The 12,295-nt window shown below is 34.2% G+C and overlaps 1 protein-coding gene across 5 annotated transcripts in view; it reads left to right on the top strand.

The window, feature by feature from the left end:
* ELMOD2 (ELMO domain containing 2) overlaps positions 1-12,295 on the top strand; it is a 39,922-nt gene that overhangs the window by 17,430 nt on the left and 10,197 nt on the right. For 4 of the 5 annotated variants that reach the window (XM_073237015.1, XM_073237016.1, XM_073237014.1 and 1 more), the window contains exons 4-8: positions 1,053-1,147; positions 2,739-2,868; positions 5,282-5,415; positions 8,410-8,478; positions 9,256-9,389. In XM_073237015.1, coding sequence (XP_073093116.1) covers positions 1,053-1,147; positions 2,739-2,868; positions 5,282-5,415; positions 8,410-8,478; positions 9,256-9,389 — 562 coding nt within the window. Of the gene's footprint in view, positions 1-1,052; positions 1,148-2,738; positions 2,869-5,281; positions 5,416-8,409; positions 8,479-9,255; positions 9,390-10,791; positions 11,469-12,295 lie in introns of those variants that run through there. The other variant, XM_036998738.2, reaches the window with a different exon arrangement.

The raw sequence follows: 12,295 nt of genomic DNA, 5'->3' as shown, positions 1-12,295 counted from the left end.
TCTTTCCCTTCCTTCCCTCCTTTAAAATAATCCATTGCTGCACTTGTCTTTTACTAAAAAGTTGCCTTGCTTAAGGTTTTTCTTCTGTTAAATGTATTCAAGTTTTTCATCAGTTATCTCTTAATACACAAGGTATGAAAAGATAAACTAAATACAATGTCTGTCCTCAAAGAATTTTTCACTTAATACATAAAAGTAACTAATATAATAAGTAGTAAAGACCATTAAAAGATTACAGATAAATTATGATGAGGATTCCAAAGAGGAGAGGTTGCTTCCACTTGAATAGAATCAGGGAAAGCTTCCTGTACCTGGTATTGAGCAATCTTAAAAATGGGAAGGATTGATTTGTTTAGAGATTGGGGAAAGGAGCATTCTAGAAGACAGGTCCAGGAGATACAGAAGCATACTCTAGGTGTGATTAGAATATTTTGCCTGGAGTATATAGGATACTGAAAGGATTTTTATGGTAGATTACAGAATAAGAGTTCAAGGAACTTTTTAAGGGTAAGAAAGGCCTGAACTTGCTTCTTTGCTGAATGATCTTGTGGACATTTATAGGACATTATTAAAGAAATGCGTTTTATATGCATAGAAAAAGGACTATGGATATATGCTAATCTGTTACCAGAGGCAATCTCTGCTGGTAGGATTACAAGATTATTTGAGTTTTCTTCTTTTTGCTCTTTTGCTTTTAAAAAAGTTTTGACTTCTACATCAACATTTTTTGTACATATATTTTTATTATGTAATTTTTAAATTTTATAAAATATATCTGCTTCATGGGCACACTGTGGTGGTATCTCATTTGCTCAGCACTCATCATCTGAAAGCCTGTTGATTCTCAGTTAAGGAAACCTTAACCTGCCGCTTCCATTTTATTTTATCCTTTTTATTTATTTATGATTTAACCCTAGTGAAAATTTGAATTGAATTTGGTTTCATTTTGCATTTTTAATATGTGCACTGTATAATTGACTGAACACCTCAAAACTTACTGTTCTTTTTCAGCTCAGGGATTTTTCTCATCCAGCTTTCTTTCATATAAATAGGTTTTACGGAAAGCAACACTTGTTCAGAGCGAAGTGGATAAATGTGTAGAAGACATAATGAAGGAAAAGAATATTAGCCCTGAGAAGGATGTCAGGTATGTTGTTTCCACCATATTCTCTTCTACTGCGCACTTTACCTGTACAGTGTTGGTCACACACAGGTGTAAAACATTAGAGCTGAAGGGGTTGTGGAGAGCCTCTGATTTAACCCTTTAATTTCACTAGATGAGGAATTGTGGTCTAGAGAGGTAAGTGAAAGGAGCAAGACTAAAAAACCTGTGTCTCTGGTTCCCAGTTCAGTATTATCACCAGTTTACCATCTGCCTTTAAAAAACTTACTGTTGCTTTCCCACAATTAAATAACTTCGGCTATTACTTTGTCCTGCAAAATTCAGTCCCTGAGGACTGGCTCCCCAGCTCCTCTTCTCTGACTCTGGTGCCCTTGCTCTCCTCCCACAGAGCTCTCATCATGGCATTTGACCCACTGAACTGGGATCACTGACTGGCTTTTGTGGTTCCCCTAGTAAATTCTAAGTTCCACATGTGAAGGACTTGGCTTACTCCATTTTTGTGTTCCCAGAACAAGTAATTGAGATGGTATTTAGCAATTTTTTCTTCATTGAGCATTTTCTATAGAGGAAGGAGCAAATTATTTTGGCTGAAACAGGGAAGGGAACAGGAGAGAACTGTGAGGATAATTCCACAGAACAGGTAACATTTGACCTGGACCTTGGTGAATGGGTAAGGGAGGACATTCCTTGCAGAGGAACAGTGCCAGCAGGGCACAGAGTACTTGAGTTTCTGGGAACAAAAGGGAATCGTTTATAGCTGGAGCATTGAATAGGTACAGAGCAGTGGTTGGAGAGGGGACTGGAGTGTGGGATTGGAGATACATCGCAGAGTCTTGCATGCCATACTGAAGGCTCTAAGTGTTGTCCCCCAGGTTTTTTAAGCAAACAAACCACTTTATCAAAATGTAGTTTAGGAAGATAGAGGTAAATTTGGGGATATGGGTGTTTGGTAGAGAGAATAAAGACAAAACAGCTAGGAAACTAAGTCATTCAGGCAAGAGATGACAAAGGCATAAATAGGACAGGGTAAAAGGAATGTGATGATTGCTTTGAGGGACATTTCAGAGACAGAAAGGGTAAGAACTCAAGATCTTTTAATGTATTGTTGATGGAGGAAAAAAAGTCAGAACTCAGAGGATTTTAGTTTGGGGAACCCACGGTTAGTGATGTCATTAATCGATTTAGAGATTTAAGAAAAAGAGCATATTTCTTCAGGGAAGATAAGCTGTTGATTTGGAGAGAGCTAAGATCACCTGTCATGGAGCTTTTTGTTACTATATACTTGGAAATTTAGGTCTGTTGGTACTATTTGGCAATAACAATGTGAGAATATATGAGATCTCCCAGAGGAAACATGAAAAGAAGAAGAGGACAAATCCTTGCAGTCACAAAGTTTGCTATTCCTACCATGTTCCTGTCCTCTTTCTAGGCCCTGTTCTATTATAGCCTACATAATACTTTGTAAAATGTTTTACATTTAAGGAGGCTCTTGATGCTTATTGTATTAAACTGAAAGCTAGGAAGTGCTTTCTAAATAGACATAAACTATAAGCTATGGAAGGAATTATTTATTGTGATAAGGTATGACTTTTAAAAATGATAATTTTATTTTCAGTTTTAAAATCTGCATGAAGGCATGCTTACTGCAGATAACTGGTTATAAACAGCTCTATTTGGATGTAGAAAATGTGAGAAAAAAGCCATATGATTCTGATAACCTACAACATGAAAAGCTGCTTCTCAAGGTAAATTTTTGTTTTCTGTATTTGGAATTATTGAACTCTGGAAAAATAAATCAGGCTGCAGCTAGTAAGATCTGTCTACAAATTCTAAAGGCATATCTAGCTTTCTAATTTCTTTGCCCCTTAGAGAATTTTTTTATGTTGGAGAAATATTTTTAGTTAACTATGTTTATTTTATAATTTTTTGATAAGCATCAAAATATATTGGAAAAATTTAATGCTTTTAATTCTGAAATGAATTATAAATGCATAAAGGAAGATCTTTTCAACTGAGAAATTTGAGTCCACAGCTTCAGATTTTTCTGCTACTTTTACATAAATTTCTCATGTAAGTTAGGCCTTTTTTTCAGCTCTCAAATTGTAAACATGAATGTCCCTTTACATATTATTATGTCATATCTTTTGGGATTTATGGGGTGTTAACTGCCAAATAATGCCACAACAGATTTGAGAATTAAGGAAGTAAAGAAATTTACTTAGAATTTTCCTATTTATTCTGAAGCTTAGTACATAAGACTGGTAAGATGCCAAAATTAGAGAATATTAGGCCTGGCATAAGCTTTCCAGATCATTTCGTCTAGTACCTTCATTTTAGGCATGAGGATGCTAAGGCCCAGCAGAGGTGAAGTCATTTGGTTTAGGTCCTAGAGTGGTAAATTCTAAAATAGACCTGAGTCTCCTCCCTGTCTACTACCTATCCTAATTTTAATCTTAAATGGTTAAAGTTAGGGAAAATAGCACATTTCCCTTAAGAGTTTGTTATAACTAAAACTGCTGTACAAAGAGACATCAGTGACGTCAAAGTAACAGTAAGAGATAATTCTAAAAGCAACAAAACCTTTTATTTTTTTTTAGGAAACTATAAATACCTATATACAATACCTAATTGTAAAACTGAAAAAAAAATTTGATTTTGTAAAATTAGGATAATAGAAATATATACCTCAAAAGGCTGTTGGTGTGGACTGAATTTTTATGAAGTGTTAGAATAGTGCTTGACACTGAGACTTGACTGCTATTTATATTATCAGCATTGTCATTCCCTCAACTCAGACCCTTTCTATATGCAATACCTACCATTTTGAAGGGGTACGATACAAGTTCTTGCATTTTAGTCAAGGGAATTTTTATCTTGGTGATTTATTATGAAACTCAGTTATAGAGGTGAAGAGCCAGTTGCTGGCAGTGAGTCACCCAATGACTACACATAAGCAGCAGTCTCTCTGGCCAAAGTTAAGTTCACCCATGTTTCGTGAAGTGTAGCCTAAGGACCACCTTCACTAATGTTAAACAGTGTTTAGTATTTAGAATCCAGGGTTCCACTTTTACTCAGAAATGTGGAACCCAGAAATGTGATATTTGTGCATATTAAATTTTGAGTATTAGTGGTCTTACTGTGTCTCTCACCATGAAACTGAGGCCTTATTATTGGCATAACCAAACCTTGCTGAACGCATGGAGACACACCACTGTGAGCAAATGACATGTGTTAGTGTAAGAGAAGGAACCAGATAAAACCCAGTCTAAGACAGAATTTAGCTTCAGGGCCAGAGTTCTGCCCCTGTCTTACAGTATGGTCACAAGTCTTCACATTTTATTTTAGGTGAAAGGATACTCCTTTCACCAGGAGTCCTTTACTCACCAATGCCTGAAATAGTAGTCAAATGGGAAAAAATGCAAGTATTTCTGTTTTGCAAATGTTCACAAACTTGCTTATCAACTTGTCAGTCTGTTTTGTTTGATGACTTGCAGTATTGAGTTTAGAAAATGATTAAATATTTTAAACTTTATTTTGCATTGATTACCTTGTTGCTATCTAATATTTGATAGCTTTCTTAAATTCTTAGTCTGAAGGAAAAACCGACTCATATTTATTTTTCCTTTTAGAACTATGAAAATTTGTAAAACAATGGTCATATAGGGTGGAATACTATCAGTTTTATTTCTTCATAATCCTCTCCCTATCTCAGCCCTATTTTTGTTTTTCTAGTTAGGGACTAATTAATTACCCACGATTGGAATAGACCCTACTTTAGTATATAGTGTTTGAAGCAAGGGCCAGGTACCTAACACTATTCTTCTCAGGGAAACAGTTTACCAATTCTAGTTTATATGAATTACTTTGTAAAGATACTACATTATTATAGATTTCTGCATATTTGTTACCTTTTTAAGATCTTTCTGTCGGTCTTTTAAATTTGGGTTAAGTATGCTACATTTTTCAGAATAATTGAAAAGTTCTCTAATACAGTCTTTTCAGGATAATTGAAAAGTTCTCTAATACAGTCTATGATTTATCTACAAAAGCTGTTTAGTTGAAAGCATTCAATTTACTGTACCAGTCATGAGAAGGAAAAATGTCTTGGTAAAATAAGAACATTACTATTATTTGTAATATGGAAGTATGTTTGTACAGCTTTGGAGTCTTCTAATGCCCACGAAAAAGTTGAAGGCTAGAATCTCCAAGCAGTGGGCTGACATTGGTTTCCAGGGTGATGATCCCAAAACAGATTTCAGAGGCATGGGCATACTTGGATTAATCAATCTCGTGTAAGTGAAAATAAACTTTCTTTTCTTCTTTAAATGAAATTAAATGTAATCTCCAATATTGTTAAATTCTCATAAGAGTTGATCAAGTTGTCTCATACTAGAATTTTAATAGCTGCAGTGCTAAAAGTATTTGCTTATGTGCTGGCCACAATATTAGACATTGGAAATACACTTTGTGTGTATGTGATTTCACTTCTCTCTTCCTTTCTCTTTCTCACCTCCTTTCTTATACCTCTTAAGGAATCACGTATGCTCTTTTCTTACTCTTTTTATTCTTTGCCTCTTCTCTCTTGGCTCTGTGGTTCCATTCTGAGAAATATAACCAGATACAATGATAATCAAGTCTCTTCACACTTATTCTTTGCCATCTGTTAACCTAAGCCCCTAACTTTTCAGAGCCTGTCTGGACTCACTCTCTTTTTTTTCTTCTTTACTTAAGCTTGGGCACATAAATGAAATCCCCAAATATGGAAATAAAATCAGAATTAATAGCCAAAATTATTCTAGAAAGTAAACTGGAAGATTAATATGGATATAGATATGCAAATGAAGGGATTCTGTTTAGGTCTGTCCTTGAATTATGATTTATAGACTGAAATGCCTAGAATGGGAAACCTAATCATCAACAAAGTTGGATATTTGTTACTGTGAAAAAATTAGTCTTCAAACTGAGCTAACTTATGTTAATATAGAGAAAAAATATCTAGATCAATATGGATAAGGTTATTTTGGGGGAAAATAGAAGACACAGTACAGTTTCAATATCTATAATTTTTCCAATTAAAAAAGTATTTTCTATAATAACTAAATTTTATGAGTATTTTATGAGAAAGTTCCCTATAAGTCTGCCTCCCAGAGATAAAACATAGTAGTCTTAAAAAAAAATTACAAAAAATGAGATGGCCAGCTTTCCACCTTGATAAACAGAAAATTTGGAATTTAAATAGAATAAATGCAATTTGTTTCGATGTGGAAACATAAAATATTTTAAAAGTTTATGATTTTTTAGAAGACATGGATCTTCTGTTCTTAGCCTTTGAAGACTATCTTCCTTCTTGGTACTTATAGACTACACAGATACTTGAATCTGAATTAGGTACACCCTATTCTGGTGTTTTTTTAACTTTTTCTGAGTAACCTTGCTTCTGGCTCTTTTCCTCAGAATTCAAGATTTTTCAGCATTTGCCAGAAAAGAATTTAACTTAAAACTTAAATAGTAGGATTTTATTCAAGAGTGTGGTGAGGGATTCTGATAGACCTTTAAATGACTTACAGATATTTTTACTCTATTTAAAGCTAGCATCTACTAATTTGAAAAAGGACCAAAATTCACATATATTAATTATTTGATTGCCAGTGATAGACCTGAAATGGTTGAAAACATAAAATTAGCTCTGATTCTTCTCTAATTATATTTTTGTCCTGTATTTAGAGCTATGACTCATCAGGATCAAAATAATGATACAGTCAAGAAGACTGTCAGATACTCCTATGTGATTTATTTTTTTAAATTTCTTGCCCTTTGTCATCTAATCTCAAGATATTTTGTTGCTTTGGAGGATAGCTGGTAATTTGATAGATAACAATGCTTTATTTAGATAAATGAATGCTAAGGGAGGTGTAGAAGAAAGGATACTGTACAGAAAATGACTTCAAGACAGACCAAAGAAATCTGAATAGATGAGGAAATGGAAGCAGAAAAGTAGAATATGTAAGTTAAGGCCAGAAATACCTGTAGGAAGGGAGAGAGGGAAGGAAAGAAGGAAAAGAAATAAGGAAGAAACTCAATGCAGATTATTGTAAGGAATAGTTTTCCTTATTGCATAGATGTTAAGTTTTCTTACATAGTGTTAACATAGATTAAATAAGTTCAGCAAGGAAATGTAAAGTTCTGTGTTACGGATTGAACATTTTAAGAGTAGCTTGACTAGTGTAATGTAAAAAAAGTCGAATATAAACACTTTACTAAGGGTATTCTTAGAGCCAACCTAGGGACAAAGTAGAAAAATTAGAGTATGTAAGGAAAACATTCCACTGAAAATGGACTTCTTCCTGTTTTTGCATTTACAGATCCCTTTGAGAATCTGATGAAAGCTTTGTTTTCTTCCCAGAAAATGTGCACACAGAAAAATTTATGCATAATTTAAGGTGGCTCATGGATACCCTTCATTAATGAATGATCCGTTACTCACGAACTTCCAAGTTAACAACCCCTGTTTTAATGGGTTGAATATTAGAGCCAGTGAAGAAAAATGGAAGTCTATAGTATTCACCTATAAAAGAAAAAACAGGGAAGATTTGATTAGAAATTTCTATGCTTTATGAAAACTTCAATGATTGTGCCCTCTAAAATTTAAATAAACCATGGAAATTCATTATTTATTTATTTAAGAACTCAAGAGGTTGTATTAGTATAAGCCAATAGGATATATGAGCCTACAAATAGTTAGCTTTATATATTTCTCTCTGTTATATCTACTAATATTTCTGGCCATTATTTTAGTTATAGCACTGATCAAGGTTTTTTTTAGTAAAAAAGGAAGGTTACTGAGTTTCTTCTGATTACATTGAAAATAACATTGAACAATACAGATTTAAGTTACCTTCGAAAGAATAAACCTATGTGACAGAAGATCATCCCAAAAGGTACACCTTGGCTATTTCCTAGAAAATTTAGAATAACAGCAATAAACAGCAAACAAACTAAAAGAATTCTAGATTTTTTGTTAAAGGTAGATAGTCTCTTGCTAGATCATTTATTTGTTAGAATACTTTAAAGTCTATCAAGGGCCTATGTCCTGTACTAGATAAGTTATAGCTCTAAATTAAATTTTGATCTGAAAGCATTTCAGAGGCACTGAAGTGATTTGAGAAGGAGAATGGTGTGATTGGGCCAATAGTAGGACTTATTTTGAAAATAACTTTTTAAATTGCTGCTGGATGTCTTCAATTTGAATGACACATGTTAATTTTATTTTTCCTAAACTTCTTTAGGTATTTCAGTGAAAATTATACCAATGAAGCTCATCAGATTCTTTCCCGCTCAAATCATCCAAAATTAGGGTAAGCTGGATATATCAAAGAAACTGTAAGTAGTTGAACTTAAGTTGATTAGATGATCTCAATTTTAAAGTATTTCAAGGTATTTAAAAAATGAGAATTTAATTAAGAACTTTGTAAAGGATATTGTGTATATTTTACATCATTTTTAAGGCTGAACGTGATCATATACCAGTTCATATATTTTTATCACATGATACAGTTTATCTGTCAGTTGGATATAAAGACCTTTATAAAAAAATTTTCAGAAATAGATTTGAAAATAAGAATAAGAAATAGCTTTGAAATAGGAATAGGAAAATGAGACAGCTTTGAAAATTGTGAAGTGAAATGTAAATGGAAGTTCTATTATTAGCTTTATCATTATTTTATTTTTATATTCCAATGATACCTCTGAAGAACATTATAACAATATTACATTATAAAAATAAATATCCTAATAATGGAGGAGAAAATGTCAGATTACCCAGTGTATTTTAGAAATTAATGACAGGTAGTACTCTTTCAAATTTTGTTTAAGGATTCTTTTTTTAGATATTCATGTGACTAGAGCTTTATTTTTACTTCATAGATTATATCCAGAAAATCAACAGCCTCTAAAAAACACAATTCTTTTATCTATTCTGGCTTATTTTTCTTAATATGTAGAGACTATCATAAAATCAATACTTTTGAGTTAGAAATGGATCAGAGTAACTTTTACTAATTCCTTGCACAATTTTAAATTTGTTTTGTGAGCTATTTGGCTAGCTGGTAAAACTGATAATATTTCTGACATAGGTATTCTTATGCAATAGTTGGAATCAATCTTACAGAGATGGCTTATAGCTTGTTGAAGAGTGAAGCTTTGAAGTTTCATCTCTACAACTTTGTTCCTGGGATACCAAAAATGGAACACTTTCATCAGTTTTATTGTGAGTATTAAAATTAGTTAAAACTAGATATATCTAAGAGAATTTTAAAATCATTAGTAAGGTATAATGTGTAATTTAATACTTCTATTAAGTTATATAACTTATGCTTGTCATTTTACTATTGAAAAACAGGAAAATAATGGATTACGCTTCCCCAACAGTATTTTGTACTTCAGTTTCTATATTTGCTGATTTTAAAAATCGATGAGGTAGTTTTTTCACATGAATGCAAATTTAGGATTTATGCAGTTTTCCTGTAGGCATCAGTGATTCCCACTGGTCCAAGACCAAATTCAGTGGTGTACTTTTTCCCTACACAGATGTATACACAGCAGTAATATTAGTATAACTTGATTCACATACCCGGAGCTGATTCCAGTGTGTGTAAATATGTGGGAGGGGGTTTTCCCACACATATTTACACCAAGCAATTCTTGAACACAAGCAGGGTGTTGGACAACTCAATTATGACGCTATCTGCCCAGAGACAGCACCAGATTCCCAGGTTAAGGGCTCCATCCTATGAGACTGTCCTCCACCCTGACTCCACACACTGGTCACGAGCCCCAAGCAGTTCCCTGTGCTTCTGATTGGACTTCTATTAATTTGCTAGAGCAGCTCAGGACAACACTTATACTTTACCAGTTTAATAAAGGATACCATAAAGGATACAAGTTAACATCCAGATGAAGAGAGACACAGCGCAAGGTCCTGAATAAATATTGGAGATTCTGTCCTCATGGAACTTGGGGCCTGGTTTAGTGTCACGTGGAGGTGTTCTGGTTCCCCAAGCATAGAAACTCCCTCCAACCCAGAAGAAGGGCCCAACCCAGCAGAGCAGAGAGCGAGCTCTTCTCATGGGTGTGGGAGGATTCACTGCACAGTCATGATTGACTAACTCATTGATTCAGCCTTCAGCCCCCACACTTGAGTGGGGTTTAAAAGTCTCTCTTTAATATGACAAAACACCAGTTTCACCTTTAAGACTGCGGTGTTTTCAGAAACTGTAGTTTGGTCATATGAATGACCAAATATGTGTTTCTTATTAACTCATTATAACACCGCATCCATTTTCTAGTCAACTATAAGATGGATTTTCCCTCTTGAATACTGGTTAATGAATGCTGTTGAGTCAAGGACAGGCATTTTCCAGATTATTTTGTTGGTCTTGTAAGGAAATTTGATTTAAAGAAACTGCCCCTTCCCCCCATTGCAAAGCCAGGCTTTTGTGTTAGGCTAGGGGTACTTAACTGTTCCTAAGACAGTCATTATTAGCACTGTTCCATAAACTTTACTGTGATGATACTTGAACACTGAAGGTTTAATTCAGTGAAGATACTGTTCAGAAGAAAAGAATTCAAATCTAGTTTAGCTTCATACTCTGCTTTTCTTGATCTTTTAGTGTCTTTAGAATATCATCTGCATGTTGGAGCTTATAGGAAACTACTTAGATACTAAGAGGCCTGATCATAACTTCTTCAACTCCATCTTTGAAGGATTTTGGTATCATCTCCTGAAGTTTCCTGATGTCTCATTACATCAGCTTAGTCATTACAGCTTCAGTTCTTTGAGTCATTCTGTCTCTGATACCAGTTTACATTATAAACCAGTAACTTCACTCTAAAGCAAGAAATTTCTAGTACTTTATTCTCGAGCAGTTTGTTCCAGACCTGTGTAGTCATTTGAATAGGCCACATTCTGGACAGCAATGAAAAGCAATTTAAGACTTACAAGAATGGTAAATAGGTAAAACCTAACATCTAGAAATACTTAAACAAATGGAATATCATAAAATTTGGATGAATGTCTGACTTCATGTACTACCCAGAACATTAATCTCCAAAGTTTTCTATTGTTTGTCTCTATCAGTCTATTGGGGGTGGGGGAGGAAGAAAGCGCAGACTGTTTATATATGGACGGTTAATCTGTATAGATGTACTATTGCCCTAATGTATACACAAAATAAATTTTGAATGAAATAAAGATTTAAAGTATTACTTAAAAATAAGTACAAGATTACCAGTCTTAGCTTGTATTTTGGGCACAAGAAGTAGATGGTATCTTGCTCATAGGCCTTTTTCTTTATGTTCTCACATATCCTAGTTGACAAAAATGTTTTATCATGCATCAAGATATTAATCTGAAATCATAAGTTGACTTTCTTTTGAAGTAATGTTTCAGTGTTGAAATGTCATAGCTCTTATCAATATCTGTTTTATGACTAATTTTTTTTTAAATTTTATTTTCGTATCATTAATCTACAGTTACATGAAGGACATTATGTTCACTAGGCTCCCCCACCTCACCAAGTCCGCCCCACATACCCATTCATAGTCACTGTCCATCAACATAGTAAGATGCTATAAAATCACTACTTGTCTTCTCTGTGTTGCACAGCCCTCCCCGTGCCCCCCCCGACACACTATACATGTTAATCGTAATGCCCCCTTTCTTTTTTCTTGCCCTTATCCCTCCCTTCCCACCCGTCCTCCCCAGTCCCTTTCCCTTTGGTAACTGTTAGTCCATTCTTGGGTTCTGTGCTTCTGCTGCTGTTTTGTTCCTTCAGTTTTCTTTTGTTCTTACACTCCACATATGAGTGAAATCATTTGGTACTTGTCTTTCTCCGCCTGGCTAATTTCACTGAGTATAATGGCCTCTAGCTCCATCCCTGTTGTTGCAAATGGTAGGATCTGTTTTATTCTTATGGCTGAGTAATATTCCATTGTGTATATGTACCACATCTTCTTTATCCATTCATCTACTGATGGACATTTAGATTGCTTCCATATCTTGGCTATTGTAAATAGTGCAGCGATAAACATACGGGTGCATCTGTCTTTTTCAAACTGGAGTGCTGCATTTTTAGGGTAAATTCCAGAAGTGGAATTCCTGGGTCAAATGGTATT

Source organism: Manis javanica, chromosome 5 (genome assembly GCF_040802235.1).
Source record: "Manis javanica isolate MJ-LG chromosome 5, MJ_LKY, whole genome shotgun sequence".
Taxonomy (NCBI): domain Eukaryota; kingdom Metazoa; phylum Chordata; class Mammalia; order Pholidota; family Manidae; genus Manis; species Manis javanica.
The sequence above is the reverse complement of the archived record's forward strand: the minus strand, read 5'-3'. Positions and strand labels throughout refer to the sequence as shown.